Raw genomic sequence first — 23916 nt, 5'->3', positions numbered from 1 at the left:
GACAAAATAGAACAATATATCTCCTAGATATATAAATATTGTTACTTGAACAAAGCAAGATGCAGTATGGCATGTGCTATGTGTTATACCAATAGAATTGCACAGTCCAATACAGTAGTCTCAAATTACATGTCGTTATTTAAATTAATACAAATTAATAAAAAATTTAAAGCAAGCTCCTAAATTGCACCAGCCACATTTCAGGTGCTCAATATATGTGGCTAATGGCTACCATATTGGACAGTGCAGATATAGACTATTTCCATCAATACAGAAAATCCTATTGGACAACTCTGGTACAGAATACCTCTGGAAGGACACACAAGAAACTGGTAATGGTAAAGGCCTCAGGGAAAAGAATTGGGGGGATGCAACACCATAAACACTTTTGTACCTTTTGAATTTTATCTCATGTGTTTGTATAAAGTATTCAAAAAACTACATTTCAAAAAATGAATCAGAAATTAGGAATCCTCGTATAGGGTTATTGTATACTAGGGCAATGTTCCCAGGATATCTCTTTATAACTTGCCTAAAACAAAGCAAATTAATAGACATTATGATTTGACATTTTATTTTTTCCCCCACAGCTTAAGCTTTTGAGCTTCTACTGCCATTTCTGTGCTATTATTAGCTCATGGGCAACAAAGTGAATTAATAAAAGAAAAACTCAACCAGCTCTCAGGCACAGGTTGACAGCTTATTTTTTCCTGAGAAATATGTGCAGGTGAATTTTATTTCATTTTGCATGGGAAAAAAAAACAAAACAACCAGCAGCCATAATTCCTGCTGGTAAGATTTTTCCTAGGGAAATAAGTGATCTGTAAAATGGACCATAGCGTCCAAGAGCCCTACCTCCTGAGCAAGTCTGAGAATTCATGTAGTAGGTAGGGGTTGGAGATTCTGCTTGGCTGCATCCTAAATCCAAGCCAGTTAAAGCAGGAAGACCAAAAGGGGGCAGGAGAGTACAAGTTTTTCTGTTGGAAAGGCAACTCATGGACCAGTGATTTCCAACCTGTGATGTCAGCTTCCTTGGAGGGCCAGTTACTGCAGGGAGCGCCCAAGTGCATGTGTGCATCAGAGACTGTTTGCAGAGCAAATAATGTCCTGTCACTAATAGCTACTGGGTATTGAGTGCATGTTATTTCATTTAAATATTACATAAATAAATTAATAAATTACCTGTGAGGTAGATCTTATTTTCTCCAATTAATACAGGAGGAAACCAAGGCTGGGAGGCAGAGTGGGGCTAAGGTAACTTGTTCAAGTACACTTGTCCAGAGGAAATCCAGTTACCTGGCAAAGAGATGGAGTTTCTGGTCATTACTGGCACTACTGAGTCTAGAAAATCCAGGCTGAGGTTCACGGGGGGCCTGCTGAGAGCATTAGTAGCTTGGCTCAAGCATGACCCGCCCTCCCTGTTTTAGTTTGCCAAAGGGCTACTGATGCAAGGGACCAGAAATATTTGGCTTTCTTTGTTTTTAGGCGGCCAAGAAGTCATTTATTGGAGGGCATATGTCAGTTGAGGGCAGTGCTAGCAAAGCTCTCATTTGTGCAGGGCCTGCCACCTGTCCAAGGGGCCATGACTGGGGATGCATTTCACCCCACAGTCATCCAGGATGAGGCACTTCTCAGCCACCATGTCTTCGAATTCGTCAGCATTGAACTTGGTGAAGCCCCACGTCTTGGAGCTGTGGATTTTCTGGCAGCCAGGGAACTTGAACTTGGCACTGCACAGCACCTCAGTCACATGCTCTTTGTTCTGAAGCTTGGTGTGGATGGACATGATGACTTGAATGATGTGGCCCCGGGCCCCGTCCCCTCAGGCTTTCCAAAGTCACCTCACAAATGCGTATGGAGCCTAGATTGGGAATGGCACGGGGTCACAGACAGGACCATCGATAGGCAAGGGCTGTCTCCCAGGTTTCTTAGGGCAACCGCTACAAGCAGCAGGCCTCATACACTGAGGAGGCTGCAGTCAGCACCCACTGCACACGAGGTCCCCATGGCGGGAGGGGCAGGTCGGGTTAATGGTCTGCAGATATTTTGGCTTTTATAAAGGGTATTTATTTGGGGTAAAAGCTCACAGTTCCAAAGCCATGAAAAGTCCAACTCAAGGCATCATAAGAGGTGCTTTCTCACCCAAGTTAGCTGTCATGTGTTGAAGCAAGAGGCAGGTGCTCTCTCTGATGGTCTCTGCCTTCTCCTCTAGACTGTAACTGTCTCCTGGAGCTCAGATGAGTCAACCAGGTATAGGGCTTATCTCTTACCAGGCCTCTTCTCTCGGGTTCAGCTGATTTGCTTTCTTCCCGATTTCAGCTGCAAGATATTAGGCAAATGGTTCAATTCTATCCTGGGCTTCAGCTACTTGAGCCTCTCCTCTCTGTCAAATAGTAGGATCAAAAATGACAGAGCTTTTTCCCTCTGTCTCTGTCTGAGTGAGTCTCTCTGTGTTTCCATTTATATCAGACCCAGCAAGGGGACGGAAACTCAACCTGAGTCATGCCTCACTAACCTAGTCCAGGCAAAAGCCCTAAAACAATCTTGTCAAGTCATCTAATCAAAGGCCCCTCAACTGAATTTAATGCATTCAAAGGTATCACACACCAGAGGAATAGTTTACAAACACGGTGTTTCTCTTTTTGGAATTCGTAAAATAATTTTAAGCTACCACACTCTCCAATAGAACACATACTATCCTCTAGTTATTCAATGGAATTTTTGTGCATCTGCTCTCTGTAGGATCTGTGGAGAAATCTCTTGTCTGCTTTTTTAGGAGCCTCCTCTCCTGATCTTCTTTAACCTCCCCACCTCTCTGCACAGTCTTCTAGCTTTGTCACCCTCTTCTCATCTTGTTTTACACCTTCTGGGACCACATACCACTTTGGAAAGCTGAATAAAGCAACGCATCCTGGGAGAAGGGCAGCTATGGGACCAGAACAAGAGAGCCTAGAGGACACAACTTTGAACCAAGCCTTCCCAGATGAGTAGGGGAAAAGGTATTGCAGGTGAATGGACAGGGAGGGTAAATAGACCAAGAGATGGAGAGAAGGCTAAAAAGTCATAGAATGAAAGAGATTAAGAAGAGGGGGCCAGAATGGAAGGGGAGATACAGAAAACACCGGGCAAGCAGGAAAAGAGGTTATGTAGGCCCAGTTGGAGGCCAGTGCTGAGAGGGCGCCACACATCCCACTGGCACATCAGTTTAGATTTAAAGCACTGTCCAGAGTTACTAAAAATAGAATGGGAAAACCCAGGAATCAGAATCCCGTGAGAATAAATCCTAAATGCAGATTCCTGTGTCCCACCTAGGCCCTAAGGAGTGGGGTTCAAGAATTTGAACTTCACCACATCTCTCGCATCCCCTAACCCCTGACAGTTCCTTTCTGTTTTCTATCTTCTCATTTGTCCTCCAGGCCTCCAGGAGATGTCCTTCAATCTATTTATGGAAGATGGAAACCCTACTGTTTGCCAGGTAGGCTGCTGTGAGTACCCCTTATATTCCTTAGTAAACACCAGTTATTAGCCCCAGTGTACAGATAAGGAAACAGGCTTAAGTTAAGGTTCTTGGGGACCCAAAGCCACCCAACTAATGAGCTATAGATGCACAATTCTAACCTAGGTCTTTTTTGTTTGTTTGTTTTTAAATTTATACCCCCCCTCCTCCCCAAGTGGTTCTTATCTGTCTGCTCATTTTTTGCTTGCCAACTCCAGGGGGCATTGGCAACCAAACCCAGGACCTCCTACATGGGAGGTGAGTGCCCAATGGCCTGAGCCTCATTCACTCCTCATGGGCTGTGGTGTCTGCTGGCTTGTGGCATCTGCTCATTTAGGTATCTGCTCGTTGCTGCAGGCTCAGCATCTAGCTCCTTGTGGCAGGTGCGGCTTCTAGTTTGTCTTTAGGAGGCACTGGGACTGAACCCAGGACCTTCCACATGGTAGATGGGTACCCAACTACTTGAGGAACATCCACTTCCCACCGAGGTCTTTTTTTTTTTTTCTTTTTGGTTCTTTTCTTTTTCTTTGGATTTCTCAGGTCTTTTTGATACTGGTTGGAAAGGCAGCACAGTCTGGTGGCTGAGCAAGTGGGCTTTGGAGCCAGTTCTAACCCATACCACCTGTTCTGTGGACCTTCCCTAAAACAGTATGGAGCCCAGGGCACCCCTACATGTGTCAGTATTTTTCACAAGCCCCTTTGGATACCACTGAAGGCAGAAATTTCTAACTCGAATTATATCAAGGTCCAGAGAAGAGAAGTTAGTCACAATACTTTGTGGTCCCTACCCCAAGCTCAGAGCCCAGGATGTATGACCTCAGGCAAGATCCAAAATCTCTGAGCCTCAGTTCCTGATCTGTAAATTGGGGATAGTATCAACGGATGCAAGGATTACTTACTACTGGCCAGTAGTAAGAACACAAAAAACTAGCTACAGTTATTATAATTCTGGCTAAATTTTGCCCTCCCAGTCGAGTCTGGGCTCCCTGCCTTTAATAGCTCTTTTGAGTACTTGAGCTAGAACATTTCCTGTTTGAACCCCAGATATATCCCTACCTGGTATCTGAGGGAAATCATCAAACCAGTATGAATGCAAGCCTCTCTACACTGTAATAGCTGGTATTCTCCTGGGTTCTGGTGTAAGACGCTGGGTTTTCCATCTATTTCTTCCCAAGCTCTCTTCTGAAAATGGATTAAAAATTTTTTTCTAATCATAGACATGGTTTAAAATTTTTTTTTACCTTTATTTTGTACATTTAATAATTGAAAAGAAAAAAGAAAAACACAGTTGAATAAAAACATATACTTATGTTGTCTTAAAAAACATATACTTCTCAATTAAATGTATTGGATACATATACATTTTTTTAAAATCATGAAACATGTTACACAACATATTTGAGTCATAGTAACGCAATCATACAGTATTTGCCCTTTTGTGTAAAAGTTAAGAGTACTAAATGAAATGAAACGAACGGTAATGAAACCTGAAGGTGCACAGCAGTTCCTTGCCCCTCCTTTCCCCCACTTCTGGGCCACCCAGGCCTGTCACACAGCTATCCTCCTGAGATTTCCCCTCACTTCTTCCTGGGTTGGGGCCTTTATTTCCTGACTCCCTTCTCTTCTTTCTTGCTTTATGCTCTCTTTGCTAGAACACATCCTTAATGAAGACTCTCTTTGCAACATTTAAGAAAAACATGGTTCGTGGTCCTCATAATCAACCCCCGGGGGGAGGCTGATGAAGCACAAGAAGCCCGGGCTGAGGTCAGCAGAGCGCGCTTCCAGGAACTGAGCTGTTCCCCAGCCACCTCCTGTATGTCCTCGGGACCTTCCTGTGGCTGTACCTCCCCGGGCCCGACCCACCCAATACTTCGGCCCAGCTAGACGTGTAAGTTGCCCACAAGCACGGGGCCTGCTTATGCCCCTTGCCCTGAATGAGAAATGTCATATTTTACCAAGATAAGCAAAAGAACGACTACTCGGCTAGACGAGAGTAAGTGGACCTTGGGCTTACATGGCGCGCGTGGATTTGGGGCCGATTACAGTTGAGCGCTCTGGCGGACCTCAAGGAGTGCCCCTGGTACTGGTGTGGTCAAACATGTTTGTTTTCCTGCAATCTACGAGGCACGCGGTCCCAGTTGGGCCTGGGCTCTGCCTGCGGGGCTGCACTGATGCCCTCGGGGAAGGCAAAAGTAGAGCAGGCGTTCTTGCTCTCGTTGTACAAGGGGGCAAACTTCGGCTCGGGGAGGCGAAGACACGCTCCATAGTTCAGCAGATGGTGCTGGGGCCGAGCGAGGTAGAGAACCTAGAAGCCAGGATCTAGTCCCAGGCAGACCGGTGTGAACACGATGCGCCTCACAGAGCAGCCAGCCCCTCTCGGCGCCAGGCTCTGCCGTTGGATTCCCAGTACCCGAGACCAACGGTCGGCTCGAGGGGCCGGCCCGTGGCTGGCCCCGCCCCGCGGCTCCTCCGGACCTCGCGATTGGCTCCGCGTGCCGAGGGCGGGCCCGGAGCGCAAAGCCAGCGTGATGGCGTCAGGCGCCGCTGGGCTGCGTCCTGTTGTCAGTGGCCGAGAGGCCGCAGCTTCCGGTCAGAGGCTGAGGGGCTGCCGCCGCCGCGAGTGGCCCCTGCCCCCCTGCCCGCCCCCCTTGGTGAGTCAGGGGTCAGGGGCGAGGAGGGCAGCGGAGGGGCGGCGGGGCCGAGATGCAGACGGGCGTTGCGCATCCAGCCCTCTCTGTGATCCCACACCCTTGGCTGCCTTGAGACTGGCCTCAGAACGCGCACCCCTTCCCAGTCCCAACTTCACCCAGTCCCTCCTTCGGCCCACTCCCCCGCACTCCGCCCCCAGCCTTCGACCTGCAGGACCACCGCTGGGTCGTCTCTTCCATCTTCTCCCCTGACCTTACCCCAGCCCTTACCTCAGGTAGTAGCTAACTGCCTGGCTCTGAGCAAGCGCCTAGATTTGGAAGCCTTTTTATCCCAGTCTCTCACCTCCCCCGAGTTCTGCTCATCCCAAACACCCCACCTCGGGCCCACTCTCATTTAAGACCTTCCACCAAAGTAGGTGCCTTGTTGAGCTCATCCGTTTCTTCTTGGTAGCTCTGATCCCAAACTTATCCTGGGTCATATATATATCTTCTCACAAACTCAGCCCCTGACTTCCTAGCCCACCATGTATTTCCTGCATCTTGAAACTCCAGTCATCTTTCCAGTTCCTATCATCCTGTGGACACCCTGTCCCTAAGTCTAGGCTTAACTGCCCCCACCGCTTACTTCCCAGTTCCTACCAACCTTCACCCATTCTTCTCAAATGTAAGGTTTCTGTGTTCTTTCACCTCTGCTGTCACACCCCAACTTTTCGTACTCATTCTTCTCTTGACCCAGCCCTTGCTTAACTTGAGCCTTTAGTGCAGAGCCCCCTGCCCACCCCACCAGTTGCTCCTCAGCATCTGAATCCAGGTGCTTGCTCAGAGCCAGGAAGCTGGCTACTGAACGACCTGATTGGGGGTGTGCAGAGCCTTAGTTGGTAAATAAGTGTTGAGAAATAGAGTTCCTTCCCTCCCTTTCTCGGGGGTTGGGGTTTTCCTTGGGTGTCTGATTCCCTGTACCTGTCCCCAGGAATTGTGTTCTGGCATTCATATTAAATTACTTGTCCTGTCTGCTGGAACGGAGGCATCATGCACATACTTGGGAGATGACAGATGGTCATTCACCCAACTCACTTGGCCTGGGGCAGTGGAAGCCATCACGTCATTTTGGCTGGTGTTTTGGCCCTGGAGACCCTCAGGGAGTTCCACTGTGTGGGGTTGGTCATGATGACAGAACCATATCCATGTGCATTGTCCTGGCACTTGCAAAGGACCCTCTTCCAGTGCTCCTCCCTACCAGGGCTGTTTGCTGCTCAGGCCCAACACTGAACAAAGGGTACAGGATGGGTGCCAGAGATGATGTTTCATGTTGTGAAAGGTATTGGTGCATTGGTGAGTGGGTCCTGGGTGCATTGGTCAGTGGGTACAGAGGCCATTGAATCACTTCCTCCTTTTGCAGGTGCTGTCTCATTGAATTTTGGCTGTTTTGGGTTACCTCTGAATGCAGGGAGTTGAATTATCTCAGTAGCTGAGGCAAAGAGACTTTCTTGAGTCACCCAGGCCCCAGCCCAGAATTTACAGTCAGTCTCCTAGGTCTTTTTGGTGCACATTCCCTCTGAGTTCTGGTCATCTAACTTGAGAAGGGTTGGCTGTCCTTATACAGCAACTTAAAGGGCCCCAAAGGGGACACCTTGCCTTTGCTTGCCATTTCATCGTTATTTTCTAATTCCTTTAAGCACTGAATGCTGTTTCCCTTCACTAGCCCTTCATTATAGTGAAATATACCTGAGTGGTTTTCAGCCTCGTAAGTAGTTTGTGTAATGGAAAGCTCTCCATAATGACCCCACCACTTACAAGTTGTATACCTTAACTTTCCAGTCTGTGAAATGGAGACAGTAATACTTGCCTTGTGCCTTATTTTTATTTTGCTCATCATTTCATTCAGCAAGTGGTTCTTGTGTTTGTGTGTGTTGTTGTTTCCCCCACCACCACCACAACTGTATGGCAGGCACTGTTCTAGGCACTGGAAATGTAATGGCGAATGAGACAGGCAAAGTGTCAGTTCGTGTTCATTCAGAATTTTGTCCTAGATAGACTCCTATGGGATATAGGACAGGAATATTGGGGAGATGGGTGTTATTAGATGAAAGAAAGGAGAAAGGAAAGAAAGATACTGAGTGCTCACCAACTTCACATTTCTGCCCTTGCCTACTAGCCCTTGGTCTGAGACTCACAAACTTCTAGAAGTTTCTAACCCTCCAGGTGGTATTTAATTGCTCCAAAGACTAAGTCTTCCCCACCTCTCACAGGATACTTGTCCAGAAATCCAACTTACTTCAGATGGAAGAAAGGTACTATTTACTCATTCAGCACTCACATGACTGGAAGATCACCTGCCTTTCTGAATCAGAAGATCACTTTGTCATTTTTTTCCCATACTGGTAACTGTCAGTCTTTTCCAGCTGAAAAACATGACTCATCAATTAGTACTGGAGCTCAATGGCTTAAACATCAGGCTGTTCTGAACAGCCGGGTACACAATTTGATTCAGCCAGTAGAGGGAAGGCTGTTGGGAATGGCTGAGGAGTCCCTAAAGACAAGAGAAGAAGTTGCTGTTTACTGATGGGTTGAATGTTTTGAAAACTCATTTGAAAGCGTTGAAGCCAACTGTCCATTTCTTCTTTTAATGTAAGTTTCATCTAAGCCATTCTGCTTTTTTTTTCTTCCTTGGTTTCAGAGGAAGTAAAATTGAGTATGATGGAAGGCAAGACACTATAATGAAGAAAAACAACAAGGATAATTCCTTCCTAACTATGTATTGGAACAATTAAGAAATGATAGCTCTGAGACTTGGGTCCAGTGGAAAGGACCTGGGCTCAGCTAGTTGGGGCTATAGATCTGATTGGCAAGTTGGTTTTAGGGTTTACTTGCTTGCAGATAAAAATGAAGCTTTTGAGTATCCTTAAAACTCTCTTAAGTAATTAGTTTGCCTGAAACTCCTTGAGCCAAAGACCTGAAACTGTTTGACGTGGTGGAACGGCACAGAACTTGGGAATGAGGAAACCAGAGAAGTCTGTCCCTTATCTGAGGCCTGCTTCTAATGAGCCTTAGTTTTCTCAACTAATCATTTTACAGTTGTAAGAATTAAATGAGATCAAAGTATGAGATTAGAAAAGCTTGTGTATATCTGAATGGTACAGAGCTTTCCAGGGTGAATCAATACTTAGGGGTAGAGGTAGACTTAGCCTCTGTATCACATGATTTGGAGTTTTTCTAAAGGGCAGAAGTCACCTTTCCCCTGGTAGACTTTTTGAGAGTTACTTGGTAGTGTTGCCTAATTTCTCCCCTTAACTCACTTCAGCATAGGTCTCTTTGAAGCCACACCCCTCTTTGGTTTGGTTCTTGTCAACAAAGAGAGGATTTTAAAAAAATATATATTTATTTATTTATTTATTTCTCTCTCTCCCCCCCACCCCGGTTGTCTGTTCTCTATGTCTATTTGCTGCGTCGTCTTTGTCCACTTCTGCTGTTGTCAGCGGCACAGGAATCTGTGTTTCTTTTTGCTGCGTCATCTTGTGTCAGCTCTCCGTGTGTGTGGCGCAACTTCTGGGCAGGCTGCACTTTCTTTCACGCTGGGCGGCTCTCCTTATGGGGCGCACTCCTTGAGCGCGGGGCTCCCCTACGTGGAGGACACCCCTGCGTGGCAGAGCACTCCAGCACTTTGTGTGGGCCAGCTCCACACGGGTCAAGGAGGCCCGGGTTTGAACCGCGGACCTCCCATGTGGTAGCCTAACCACTGGGCCAAGTCTGCCGCCCAAAGACAGTTTTGAGGACAGAAATTGAACCCTGTCACATAATCTGTTTGATTTGGATCCTGGGTGGCTTAGGTGGATGATGGCGTGCTGACCAGCAGTCAAGGCCCATAGCTGCATCTCATTCCACCAGTGATTTCTTGTGTCTAGATTGTCGGATTCCTGCCTCTGAGTTGGTTTCTGCCTCCCTAAGGCATTGTGGAACAGATATGACTAGGCAGAGTACCTTGGCTTCTTACAAACAAAAGGATGCCCTAAATTGGAACCTGAATCCCAAGGTCTTGGTCCTCTTTTGCAAATTGTCAAGTAACTGCTTTCTTCTAGATTCCTCTGAGCTGTTGTCATTATGTGGCTTTTCTGACACTTTGTTTTAGGAGTTGGTTACTTGTCTGGCCCTCCTCTGACCTCTCTTATCTTCAGTGTACTTTGGTTTAGGAGAGGATGTCTTGACCAGGGCACCTGCTTACTACCACCCCCTCTCCATTAATACCACATTATTCTCAATTAATTAGTTAATGAGGCCTTAATGGGACAGGCTGTTGTTCAGATTTTTGAGATCCATGTCTTGGGGACCTGGCCTGACTGGCTAGGACAGGGCAGTTAAGGGAGCTTGAGGACTCCATCCGGAAGGGCAGGCCTGAGGGCAAGAGGCTTTAGGCCACTGAAATTGCTGAGGGTGTTGAGTCTCAGGGTCTTGTGACCCGAGAACCTGCACTTTGCCTATAGGGCAGTTTCCCTGACTGCACTTGGGCAGCTTAAAGGAACCTAAGCTCCAGGGTCAGACACATTGGCAGGGGTGACTCAGGGATAGGTCTGTGCCATTTGTTTAACTGACGCGCACATTCCTTTTTTTGTCCCCTAGGTCCAGGTGTGAGATGATGCCCAGGTAGGTGGGAACAAAGACTATGGTGACTGGTGAAGCAGTCAGGCAGGGCTGCGTCCAAGGCAAATGCTCTTCCTAGAGGTCTGTCATGTCCTGCCAGAGCTGGCCTGCAGCGGCATTCCTCTGCAGATCCTGCCTCCCTCTGTCTCACTTAGGGAGGTCCTGACACAGGGTCCTGTTTACCATCTACCCATCCCATAGGCCAGGGGTTGAATCAGAGCATCATCCAGTTCTAGGGCCACCCTGCTTCTGTCCCTTACAGACCTCATAGCCTCCTGCTTTCTTACAAACCTTTCCTGCCAGACCAGCCTTGATGTTCCCCTGCACCTGGACTCCCAGCTGAGGAGCTCTCCTCCCTGCCTACCTGAACCTAGCTTATACTTCGCGCTTCCAGAAAGCTTTCCTCATTCACTGAAATGATTGCACCGTTTCCCTTGAGCTGGAGTTGGCATCTCCTGGGGGTGGGGGTAGAGGCAGGCCATTTATCAGCTGTGGGATCTTGGGAAGTTCCTTGATCACTCTCAGCTTCCATTTCCTTATCACTCCTAATGTGGTTAATGACTAAGTGAGGCAAAACATGTAAAGGAAACAATTTATTCGTCATTCTTTGGTTTTATTAACTTCTGTAGGGCCATGAATTTTTTAGATCAGGGGCTGCAAATAACCTTTTTTTGGTGTTTCCTTGATGATCAGAGTGTGTTCACTGGAGCTTGTTTAAATGTGAGTGTTCAAGTTGCTAGGGTGGGACCAGGCCAGCTAGTACCCCCTCAGACTCAGGTGGAGGCTCTACCAACCAGCCCTTCCCTGGTAAGGAAGCCAGCTGTCATGAGGCTGCTCTGGTAGAGCTGGCTTTATCTTGAACCTGGGATCTGGTTCCCCCATAGTCCTACAGTGGGCCCTGACTTTACCTCCTTTTCAGGATAGTACTTGCACCTGCAAGAGAAAGTGAGGGCTTCAACGGTAGAGAAAAAAAGAAAAGATTTAACTGTGTAGCGCTTGTATATTTGGTATGTGGGTGGCCACATCCACTAGGATCATAGGCTCGTTTATTGAGCGCCCTGTGTGAGGAGCTTTGCACACATTCACAGTCTCTGTCCGGCAGTCTGATACCCTGCCCCAGCACACCCACCCGGTTAGTGGCAAAGTGGAGGTTAGAACCTTTGTTGCTCCTGTTTAGATGCATCTTCTTGTGCTGTGCAAGGCAAACCCTCGTAACCTGAAGGGGAAGCAGAAATGTAAGAGCAGAGTCCTCCCCTTTGGAAGCTATTTCAGTTGCAAGAGTCATTTGACTGTAGACACACAGGACTGGGGCAAGAGTCACAGGGCCTGTTGCCGAACCAGGGCCTGAAATGTGAATTCTGAGCCCCTGCTCCCTGGTGCCTGTGGATAGTTAGCTGCAGCATCTCCCCTGCACCCTCAGCTCATCTAAATAGGCCTTTCATTCCCTCCCATTCCCTATTCCCACAGGGTTCTGGCTTTTTATGCCAGCACTTGATGTAGAGTAAAGGGCCTTTACCGCCCACTCCTTGGGGCACCTCCACCCATGCATCATAGGACTTCTTGCCTCCTGAGGTCTGAGCTCTCTGACTTTGTCCTTCTTTATAATCCACTCTCCAGGTTTTACTTTAGTATCCAAAAGGTCTTTAAGTTGCAGTTTTGGTAAGATCAGCCGACCTTCTGCTGCCTTTTGGGTGGGACTCTGGCTCAAGTTAAGTATGGAGCTTGCTCATCTGGCCTCATCTGTCTTGTAGGTGTCATGTGAATATCTGCGAGAGCTGCTGTGAGAGTGGAAATGCTCTCAGTGGTGGAGAATGGCCTGGACCCCCGGGCTGCCATCCCGGTAGGTGGGCAAGGGGGGATCCAGGGTGGAGAAGAGGTGCAGAGAGACAGCTCTTTTTCTACCTTTGAAATGATTGGGCACTATTCAAAAAGAGAGGACTTACACTGAGAAAAAGTTATAGCAGAAGTAGGCTCTGAGGAGATCCTACCCTTTCTCGGTCATCTTCTTGGTGATTGAATAAAGAATGGCAGGGGAAGGATAGAGAGATTGAGAAGTGACTGCTAAGGAGAAAGTGGTTTTCTTTTTGGAGTAATGAAAATGCTCTAAAATTAATTGCAGTGATGAATGCACAACTCTGATTATAACAAAGGCCACTGAATGTTCATTTTAGATAGATTGTATGGTATGTGAATATATCTCAATAAAATTACTTTTTTTAAAAAGGGCAATTTACAAAAAAAAATAGTGGGGATTTAAGATAGGCTACCTAGAGATCAGGGACTTCCATTTAGACTTTCAGCCCTCTGCCTTTAGGCCATGATTGGTCACACAGTTTGGCCGATACAATAACTTGGTTAGAAACAATTTCCCAAGCATTAGTTTTTATGTTTTGGTAATTTTTGTGCACTATGGAAGTAAAGTGGGCAGGCATCTTACATGGCCAATAAACACATGAAAAGATGTTCAGCATCATTAGCGAGCAGGGAAAAGCAAATCAAAACCAGGGAGATACCACTTGGCACCCACTAAGATGGCAATAATTAAAAAGTGAGACAAATACAAGTATTGAGGATATAGAGAAATTGGAACCTTCAGACATTGCTGGTAGAAATGTTAAAACGGTGTAGTCACTTTGGAAAATAATTTGACAGTTCCTCAAAAATTTAAATGTAGAGTTACCATATGACCCAGCAATTCTACTCCTAGACATGTACCCCAAAGAACTAAAACATGTCCACACAAAAACTTTTTTTATTCTTACATTTTTATTTATTTTATTTTATTTTATTTTTTTACACTTTTAAAAATTAATGTTAATGGATCACAAAGAATGTTACATTAAAAAACATAAGAGGTTCCCGGTATAACCCACTCCCCACCCCTCACCCCCATCATTTTTGTAAATTGTATTTTTTTAAAGATATATACATCACAAAAAATGTTACATTAAAAAACATAAGAGGTTCCCATATACCCCCCAAACCCCCACCACTCCTCCCACACCAATAACCTCCCCCATCATTGTGGCACACTCATTGCACTCAGGGAACAAATTTTGTAGCACTGCTGCACCACATGAATAATAGTTTACCCTGTAGTTCACACTCTCCCCTAGTACATTCAATGGGTTATGGCAGGATATATGCCACACAAAAACTTGTACACAAATGTTCATAGCAGAATTATTCATAATAGCCGAAAAGACCATCAACTGAATGGGTAATATTCAACAGAATATTATTCAGTCCTAAAAAGAAACGAAGTTCTGATACATGCTACAAAGTGCATGAACCTTGCAAACGTCATGCTAAGTGAAAAAAGCCAGACTCAAATGGTCACATGTTGGATGATTCCATTGACATGAAATGTCTATATCAGGCAAATCCATTGAAACAGAAAGTAGATTAGTGGTGTTAGAGGCTGAGAGGAGGAGGGAATAAGGAGTGACTGCTAATGGATAAGGGGTTTCTTTCTGGAGTGATGAAAATATTCCAAACTTTGTCATGATGATTGCACAATTCTGTGAATATACTGAAAACCACAGAATTACACACTTTAAGTGGGTGAATTTTATGATATGTGAATTATATCTCACTAAAACTTATAAAAGACCATTTAACTTTTCAAAGAATATTAGCATTTACTGCTTCTACTAAAATCAAAATAAAAGGATAAAATATTTATCCATAATCCTATCACCTAACAAATCAAACCACATTTTGAGCAATCCTTTCTAGTCCTTTTCCAAAGGCTTATATAACTCTGACATACTTACAATTACAGCAGAGTACAGTTTTTTACTCTGTATTTTCAAAGGACTTCATGTATATTTTACAATCATTTAACAAAGATTTATTGAGCCAGGCATAATGCTAAGTGTTGAGGACACAAAGAATGAAAAACTAGTATTGCCCTCAAGGCGCAATCCCCACCCCTTCCCAACTACTGTAGATCAGAAACTATTTCCATTTAACAAATGAGGAAATTTACTGTAGATATGAGGGTCTATTTCTGAGTTCTCCATTCAGTTCTATTGGTCGATGTGTCTGTCTTTATGCCAGTACCATGCTGTTTTGACCACTGTAACTAAGTAATATGCTTTAAAGTCAGGAAGTGAGAGTCCTCCAACTTTTTCTTCTTTGTTTAAGATCTTTGTGGCTATTTGGGGCCCCTTACCATTTCAAACAAATTTGATAATTGGTTTTTCCACTTATGCAAAAAAGGCTGTTGGGATTTTTATTGGGATTGCATTGAATCTGTAAATCAGTTTGGGTAGAACTGACATCTTAACGATATATAGTTTTCCAATCCATGAACATGAAATGTTCTTCCATTTATTTAAGTCTTCTTCACTTTCTTTTAGCAATGTTTTCCAGTTTTCTGAATACAGGTCCTTTATATCCTTGGTTAAGTTTATTTCTAAATATTTGATTATTTTAGTAGCTATCAAATGAGGAAACTGAGACTCAGAGAGTTTAAGTGAAAGTCTGAGGTAACCCAGCGGGTTACTGACAAAGCTGGGACTGAATCTAGGCCTCTGACTCCCAGGTCTGGGATCTTTCTTAATGTAGACATGGCTTTTGTTTTCTTGATATCTTAATTGTTCTAGGGTAGTGTTCTTGATGCTCTGCATTGATTAGCTCACTGATTCTCTGAGGAAACCTTGATCACATCAGTAAGGTGGAAAGCCCCACCTCTGTCCTAGATAGATTTACCGAAGCTCTCATATCTGTCCCAAAGCCTAGTCACTATGATAGTGCCACTATTTAAACATGAGATGCATATGGCCATAAGTTGACTGAAATTCCATTTAAAAAACAAAAAGATACATAATGAAGGATATGCAAAAAAAATAGTAGCAGTAGTTATCTCTGGGTGATGTGTGTGATTTTCATTTTCTTCTCTATGCTTTTATCTTTAGTCTCTAGAATTAATATATGCTATTTTTGTAGAAGGAATATATAGATACATACATTCATGTATATACTCCTATGGCTGTGAATGTATTTCCCAACAAGCAAGAGTTAATTCCAGGGGGTCTCCATAGGATTTTTTCCTAAAGGACTTTCTTATATTTGGCATTGCCTAGGTCATCAAGAAGAAGCTGGTGGGATCAGTGAAGGCATTGCAAAAGCAGTATGTGTCCTTGGACACAGCGGTCACCAGTGAAGATGGAGATGCCAACATCATGTGCAGCGCCCTGGAGGCCATGTTTATCCATGACTTGCACGCTAAGTACATCCATGCTGAGGCTGGAGGAAAGAGGAAGAAAACTACCCACCAGAAGCCTCTTCCTCAGCCTGTCTTCTGGCCCCTCCTGAAAGCCATCACTCACAAGTAAGATCAGCTAGAGGGGTTTCAGAATGTGGGACACTTAGCGCTTCTGATCAACATTGAGAGAAATGAGCCAAGATGCCATAGAGGTAGGGGGTAGACGGTGTCCTGTATAAGGGTGTATTCTTAGATCCAGCTTCCCAGCCAGAGCGTAATTAGATATTGAACCCCTCAGCCCTCAAGCAGTGACCTGGGGCTGCTTCAAGCCCCTGGGCCTGGTTACCTCTAGATGGAACAACCTCTTCTGTTTACTTCAGGCTGGCATACAAATATTTTCTGTTTGTCACAATGTGAAAAAGGTTGGGAAATATTGTTTTAGACAGGCAATTGGCAACCAGAGCCTGTGTGCCAAATCTGGCCTACCGTCTGTTTTTGTAAATAAAGTTTTATCGGAATATAGCCACGCCCATTCACATAGATATTGTCTGTGTCTGCTTTTTCCCCATCATGGCAGAATTGAGTAGTTGATTGTATGGCCTGCAAAGCCTAAAATATTTACTATCCAGCCCTTTACAGAAAACATTTGCCAGCCCTGTCTTAGGATGTTTAAAAGTCTGTGTGCTAAATATTATTTTTATGACTAGGGATGGGATTTTTCAAAAGAGTAGAATCCAGATAGAATATCTGAATATTCACTGTTGAGACATTTGTCTTTTGGCCTTGCCCCTAATTGCCTGGGCCTTTGAGCAAGTATCTGGCACTGTGTCTCCAAGGGCTATTATTAAATGCCACTTTCAGCCTGAAGGTTCCATGTCAGACTCTGATCTTCCTTTTCATGTCTACTGCCACTGTCCTATCTCAGGTTCTTACCTTTCTATTGGCTGACAGTGGCTTTCTAAGTGTCCCCTTATCTCATTCTGTTCTGTCTTTCCTTAGGTCAGTCAGCCAGTCAATACCTACTGAGCTTAATGGGAGCTCAGTCACTGAGTCCAGTAGAGTGTGGTCTGTTCTCCATGGAGGAGGCATGTACAAGGGACCATGACAGTTCAGAGGAGGGCATTTCCTTCAGCCCAAGGCATTCAAGAACTGAGTTTAGTAGCCTTAAGGTCTAATCTTAGTCTGAAAAATCTACACTGAAGTCTGCGTGGTTGGGGTTAAGTCACTTTCCTGCACAGAATCATGTACCAGCCTTCCAAAGGCCAGCCCCCACAGCTGCTCCCAGCCCCCTCAAGTGTCTGAATTACTAGGTTGGGTTTGAGGGTCCCAGAATCTGATCAGGTTGTCCAGGTGATTCTGATGCACAGCTGGTTGTAGAGACCATTGCCCACTTGGCCTTATTGGTTTGCTACTCAAGACCTTCTTACCTGACTTTGCAACCAAATCACCTGCTCTCCCTCCACATGTTGTAATTGGACTGCTCAGCAATTGTCTGTTGTTTCCTTACACTTTATGCTTTTTCTGTCTGTCCCTTGTACCTTACATCTTGCCTCTTGGAAAATCCCAGGGCCCATCTCATATGCTGCCTTTTCTATGACATTTTCATACTCCAATCCTGAACTGATTCCCTCTACCCCCTGCCCCAGATCCACCAACAGTAAAAGTCACCTAACATGTGCCCTTGAATGGCAGTTTCTTGGAGTTAGGGCAGGGACCATGTCTTTACACTGTATCTTCATACCTCCAAGGACCTAGTACTTAGATGCTCATCAAGCAGGTTTAGGTGAACAGATGGATGTCAGGGGTCCATGATGTAATTATAATGAACATGGTATTTATCCTTCATAATACCAACCTCAAAAAATTGGGGATTTTGGCTTAGCTATTTCTAAATTCTCCTTGAAACACTATTACCCAGGAATTTTTTCATGCTTGTATATATTTGCCATCTTTATTATTGGTTCTTGCTAGTCAGTGGTTAAGAGACATGTCAGTAACATTTATGTAACCTAAGTATTTTTTAAAAAAATAGGTGTAATATGGTGACATTTTCAACCATTGGAATTGTCCTGAATGATGTTGCAGTGATGGATATAGGCCAGTATATATCTTGTCATAACTTACAAAACTGGGTGGGAGAGGGTTTAAACTATAATGTAAACAATAATCCACATACTTAGTGGCAATGCTCCAATATGTGTTCATCAATTGTAACAAATATACCACACTAATGAAGGATGTTGTTAACGTGGGAAAGAGTGGGAGGGGTAGGGAGTGGGGCATATGGGAATCCCTTACATTTTTATGTAGCATTTATGCAATCTAAATATCTTTAAAAGAAGAGAAAAGAGAAGAGAAGACATATCAAGGATTTGTGATAGTTTCTTGAAACAAATCTGTTCTCCGCCTTCCCAGACATGTCATCTCAGAATTGGAGCACCTGATCTTTGTCAATACAGATGTGGGACGCTGTCGAGCCTGGCTCCGGCTGGCCCTCAATGATGGCCTGATGGAATGCTACCTGAAACTGCTCCTTCAGGAGCAGGCCTGGCTGTGCGAATACTATCAGCCCACAGCCCTGCTTCGAGATGCAGAGGAGGGCGAGTTTCTCCTTAGCTTCCTGCAGGGGCTAACATCCTTGTCCTTCGAACTCTCCTACAAGTCCGCCATCTTAAACGAATGGACATTGACCCCATTGGCCCTCTCTGGGCTTTGCCCACTCTCTGAGCTAGACCCTCTTACTACCTCTGGTACAGAACTACAGCGGAAGGAGTCTGTGGATTCAATTTCCCATTCCTCAGGCTCAGAGGACATCGAAGTCCAGCACTCGGGTCATAAGATCAGGCGAAACAGGAAGCTCACTGCCTCCACCCTCAGCCTGGATACAGCCAGTTCATCCCAGCTGTCCTGCAGCTTGAACTCTACAGCAAAAGGGCTATCGAGTGTCTAAGAAAAAGGCCCAGATCTGCCTACCTCAGGTCAAATATCTAGGTTACAAAGTAACACAGGGGCGCCGTGAATTGGGACTTGAAAGAAAGAAAGCAGTCTGTAGTCTGCCTGAGCCCAACACTCACCGGAAGCTGCAAGAGTTCCTTGGGGCAGCTGAATTCTGCCGCAATTGAATCCCCAATTTTGGGGTCCTCACGCGCCCTCTATATGAAGCCACAAAGGGGGGAGATAGAAATCCCCTGCTCTGGGAAAGCCCACAGAAAAATGCTTTCACTGCTCTCAAACAAGCTCTAATAGAAGCACCGAGTCTCGGACTTCCAATCCTCAGTAAGCCATTCTACCTCTATGTTCACAACCGCCAAAGCATAGGAGTAGGAGTACTCACTCAATACCTCGGTTCCTGGCAAAGACCTGTAGTGTATCTATCCAAACAACTGGACACTGTAGCCCAGGAATGGCCCTCATGTTTACAAGCTGTAGCAGCTGCAGCCATGCTTACAGTAGAAGCTATAAAATTAACTCTTGGACAGCCTATTATTGTCCGGGTTCCACATGCAGTAGTCACAATCTTAGAAGCCAAAGAAACACATTGGCTTACTAACAGCCGCCTGGTTAAATATCAGACCCTATTATGTGAAAATCCATCCATCCAGCTAGAACTTGTAAAAACCCTAAATCTAGCCACCCTGCTACCCGTAGAGCCAGGGGTTCCAGCCCATAACTGCCTGGAAACATTGCAAGAAGTATATTCCAGCCGGCCAAACCTCCAAGACCAGCCACTGGCAAATCCTGACATGGAGTAGCTTTATGCAGGGCTGCAATCAGCGAGCAGGATATGCTGTAGTAACATCTGAGACCACAGTAGAGGCGCAGCGCCTCCCAAATAACACATCAGCATAGAAGGCTGAACACATTGCCCTCACCCGAGCCTTGCAAATTGCAGCCGGAGCCAAAGTTAACATCTACCCAGACTCCAAATATGCCTTTCTTACCCTGCAAGCGCATGGAGCCTTATATAAACAAAAGGGACTCATTAACTCGGGAGGGAAGAGCATTAAATATGGCACACAGATTCTGGAGCTACTAGATGCAGTTTGGAAGCCTGCCAAAGTAGCTGTAATGCACTGTAAGGGACACCAGACAAGCCACAGCCCCGTTGCCCAGGGAAATCGGAGGGCAGACGCTGAAGCAAAAAGAGTGGCGCGGGAGGGATCCCTATCTGAAAACCTGGCTGCTGCTCTCATTCCTCAACCCCTTAATTATCAGAACATCCAGTATACACTGCCTGCTCTCCCCCCGCAGCCTCTGAGTCACCGAGAGCCACAATATACTCAAGCTGAGAGAGAGTGGATACTCTCTGAGGGCGGGACACAAGGGGAAAATGGATGGTGGACATTGCCTGATCACAGAATAATTGTGCCACAAATATTAGCAGCAACTGTAGTTCAAGACTACCATGGAACACACACTTGGGAAAAACCCATTTTAAAGAAGTGTTAGAAAGATTCTTTTACATTCCAAGGCTAGTCACTATCACCCATGCTGTATGCCAACAGTGTGTGACATGTGCAAAGAATAACCCTCGCCAGGGGCCCACCACAGCCCCAGGGGTCCAGAGAATTGGTAGTATGCCCCTCGAAGATCTAGTAGTTGATTTCACTGAAATGCCACAATCTGGAGGCTATAAATATCTCCTAGTCCTTGTTTGCATGTTTTCTGGCTGGGGAGAGGCCTTCCCCACTCGAACAGAAAAAGCTGAAGAAGTAGCCAAGGTTCTCCTCAGGGAAATCATCCCTCGCTATGGGCTACCGCTCTCAATTGGCTCTAACAACGGACCTGCCTTGGTCTCTGAAATCACTCAAAAGATTGCAAAGGCACTGCGCATCCAATGGAAACTGCACACCGCTTACCATCCTCAGAGCTCAGGAAAGGTAGAGCAAATGAACCATACAATAAAGACTTATATTGCCAAGATTTGCCAAGAAACTGGGCTAACATGGGTGCAGGTACTTCCAAGTGCTCTCCTACAAATTCGAGCCAGCCCAAGCCGAAAACTAAGCCTAACACCTTATGAAATCCTCTTTGGGAGGCCTCCTCCCTTAATCAGAAATATAGAGGGGGATCTCAGAGAAAGAGGAAACTTATCAATAGCTCAGCAGATGATAAGTTTAGGAAAAACCCTACATAACCTGCATCACTGGGTCCAAGAAAGGGCCCCCATTAGCTTAAGCACTCTGTACACCCGTACAAGCCAGGAGATGCAGTTTGGGTCAAGGACTGGAAGTCAGCTCCACTAACCCCTCAATGGCGAGGGCCCTATCTTGTCATTTTATCCACCCCCACTGCAGTTAAAGTAGCTAAAATCATCCCATGGGTACACCATAGCCGAGTCAAGCAAGCTGCCCCAGAGTCCTGGACCTGTATTTCAGATACCCACAGCCCAACCAAACTCATCTTGCAAAAAAGGGGAACACCAAGCCCTGCTCCAGTCACACCCCGGAAGCTCACTAGTCCATGCACGGCTGAAGATTGAGGAGGGAACACCGAGCCCTGCTCCAGTCACATCCTGGAAGCTGATTAATCTACGCACAGCCAAAGATTAAGAATCCAGTTTAATCTGTTGCAATGCCCCTTTGCCTATTTTTCCTACTTCTAGCCCTAACTTGGTCCCAGGTCGACACCACAGAATGTGAGCCGTGTATTCAAAAGGTGCGTACAGGGGCCCATGTCAACACCACATTAATATATCATAGTCATTACACCTGCAAGGGCCAAGGAACCGCCTGTCAGTTTCAGGAAACCTCCTATAGTGTCTGTAATGCATCTGGCCAAATAACCTGCTATGACCCTAGACCTCCAACAGTCTCCCGTAAATGGGAAATAAGAGTGCTTAGTCAAAATGGGAATCTACTTTCCTCCACCCCAGAACCAACGAGTGTCATGAGCCAGAACCAACGAGTGTCCCTCCTATTTGACGCATGTCAGGTTATAGACTCTGGGATATCATGGAACACAGATTGTGGAGGGCTCAGCTGGGAGCAAACGTATACTCATGTGCGCTCCAGAAATGGGAAGTGCAGCCCAAGGGGGGAGCTTTTGGTGCAAATACATAGGTGCATACTACTGCCCCTACTAGTCTTGTGTCACCTGGGCCACCTGGAACACAGACATAGCTAAACAGACAGCTATCCTCACCAAGGGTATGGCCCCGGCTAACTGTCCATGTGGTCAGTGTAACCCTTTAAATCTCACCATCCTTAAACCTGAATCCTGGCAGACTCAGGGAGCCCAAATGGGCCTCCGAACTCAGGGTGCTTCATAAAATATAATAAAGAAGGGGGACCTGTGGGGAGCCGCCCGGAGCTACGTGCATTTGCGGTCTCCAGCAACATGGCGGTTTTCATAAGTACGCCTACTCCACCCCTGTGCTTCCGCCTTCTTCTTCCCCTTTCCCCAGTTTCCCAGGCAAAAAGTGTCGTGCCTGCGCAACAAGATGTTGAAGCCATGACCAGCATTGAAGACTCGCAACCTGTAGCAAGTGGTGTAACAGCATTTTATTGCCTTATATGGAAGAGCCGCTTCATCAGCCTATCACCCCCCCCCGCTAAATACCCTCCCCTTAGTATATATTCTGATGCTCTACCCTCAATAAACGGAGACTTGATCAGAATCCTGTCTTGTCTCTGTTTCTCTCTCCTCTTGTCCCTCTTTCAGGTGCCGGTTCGTTTGACCTGCGGGCCAGGTCACCCATAGCCCACATCAGTGGTAGTATTTAAAAAAAAGTATTTGCTGATTTTATCATCCTAAGTGTCTTCTCCCTATGCATATGGAAGGTGGACCTCTGTAAAGTGGGGTTAACCTTTTCTAGATTAATGACTGTGTTAATCAAAGGTGGGATTGGGGAAGTTTTCCTTTGCCAATGTAAAATGCTATGCTCTCTCCCAGACTCAACTGCCCATCTCCCAAAATCATCCCTACAGAAATTTTGGAGTCATCACTAATTAGTGGTAGCCCATAGAGGGGATTAATAATCAAATGAGGGAAACGGACTTGGCCCAGTGGTTAGGGCATCCGTCTACCACATGGGAGGTCCAGGGTTCAAACCCCGGGCCTCCTTGACCTGTATGGAGCTGGCCCATGCGCAGCGCTGATGCGCATATGGAGGGCCCTGCCATGCAGGGGTGTCCCCCACGTAGGGGAGCCCCACGCGCAATGAGTGCACCTTGTAAGGAGAGCCGCCCAGCGGGAAAGAAAGTGCAGCCTGCAGCAAATAGACACCGACAACCGGCGGGGGGGGGGGCCACTGAGCCCGGGTCTACTGCCTTCTCCAGTCCCCCCGCAGAACCACCCCATGCGCTTACACCCCAACCTGAGCCAGGAGGATTTGACTACTTGGGATCCTCGGCTCCCGCCCCCATGTTGGCCCGACCTCAGCAGTTCACTGAAACGTTGGTTCCACTCTTGGACACAGAGCTGCCTGCAGGGCCTGATCAGTTTGCTCTTCCACTTCTGGATCTGAATGATAACCTAAGTCGGCATCAAAAGCTCCTGGAGGCAGATCCAACACTCGATTGGATTCAGAATCAGGCCCTAGCTATGTCTCCTCAACTCAAAAGTAAGAATCACACTGCAGCTTTGATTCAGGCTGAAGATAACCAGTCATTTGAAATACTTGTTCCACCTTTAGAGGACAGTCAGAGTTCAAAATCAGCTAAGTTTATTTTTTTATTTTTTATTTTTTAATATGTTTTTTTTAATATTTATTTTTTATTATTTTTAATTACATTAAAAAAATATATATGAGGTCCCATTCAACCCCACCGCCCCCGCCCCCCACTCCCCCACAGCAACACTCTCTCCCATCATCGTGATACATCCATTGCACCTGGTAAGTTCATCTCTGAGCATCACTGCACCCCATAGTCAATGGTCCACATCATAGCCCAGACTCTCTCACGTTCCATCCAGTGGGCCCT

The 23916-nt window shown here is 45.9% G+C and overlaps 1 protein-coding gene, 1 long non-coding RNA gene and 1 other non-coding gene across 5 annotated transcripts in view; 1 reads left to right on the top strand and 2 right to left on the bottom strand.

Annotated features, from left to right (window-relative positions):
• Window positions 1-1112: 1112 nt before the first annotated feature.
• Window positions 1113-23916, bottom strand: part of LOC131275064 (uncharacterized) — a 360126-nt gene continuing 337322 nt past the window's right edge. The window contains exons 5-6 of one of the 2 annotated variants that reach the window (XR_011646911.1): window positions 4553-4678; window positions 1113-1296 (exon numbers count right to left, since the gene is read on the bottom strand). This is a non-coding gene — a long non-coding RNA (uncharacterized lncRNA). Of the gene's footprint in view, window positions 1297-2304; window positions 2320-4552; window positions 4679-23916 lie in introns of those variants that run through there. The other variant, XR_011646912.1, reaches the window with a different exon arrangement.
• Window positions 1911-2041, bottom strand: LOC111760538 (small nucleolar RNA SNORA70). The gene has a single exon (XR_002794193.2). It is a non-coding gene; the product is annotated as a small nucleolar RNA SNORA70 (small nucleolar RNA).
• On the top strand, window positions 6011-22607 carry LOC101420615 (pleckstrin homology domain-containing family M member 1-like). 2 transcript variants are annotated; one of them, XR_009182490.2, is made up of 5 exons: window positions 6011-6147; window positions 12531-12619; window positions 15870-16117; window positions 18407-21649; window positions 22398-22607. XR_009182490.2 is itself a non-coding variant. In XM_058284429.2 (5 exons), the coding sequence occupies exons 3-5, from the start codon at window positions 12572-12574 to the stop codon at window positions 18939-18941; spliced, it is 831 nt and encodes a 276-aa protein (XP_058140412.1). In that variant the 5' UTR covers window positions 6035-6147; window positions 10759-10782; window positions 12531-12571; the 3' UTR covers window positions 18942-21590. The 2 variants fall into 2 exon arrangements, 1 of the variants encoding a protein (XP_058140412.1); XM_058284429.2 differs by lacking the exon at window positions 22398-22607 and adding an exon at window positions 10759-10782 and having other exon boundaries at window positions 6035-6147; window positions 18407-21590.

This window comes from Dasypus novemcinctus, chromosome 21 (assembly GCF_030445035.2).
Source record: "Dasypus novemcinctus isolate mDasNov1 chromosome 21, mDasNov1.1.hap2, whole genome shotgun sequence".
In the NCBI taxonomy this organism is placed as follows: domain Eukaryota; kingdom Metazoa; phylum Chordata; class Mammalia; order Cingulata; family Dasypodidae; genus Dasypus; species Dasypus novemcinctus.
This window is presented reverse-complemented; position numbering and strand designations above follow the sequence as displayed.

What these genes read in the sequence shown, in the direction of transcription:
- LOC101420615 (XM_058284429.2), top strand. Translation starts at nt 12,572, where the DNA reads ATGCTCTCAGTGGTGGAGAATGGCCTGGACCCCCGGGCTGCCATCCCG. An exon ending in ACCCCCGGGCTGCCATCCCG is followed by an intron (nt 12,620 to 15,869) that starts GTAGGTGGGCAA and finishes GGCATTGCCTAG; the next exon opens with GTCATCAAGAAGAAGCTGGT. An exon ending in CTGAAAGCCATCACTCACAA is followed by an intron (nt 16,118 to 18,406) that starts GTAAGATCAGCT and finishes CCGCCTTCCCAG; the next exon opens with ACATGTCATCTCAGAATTGG.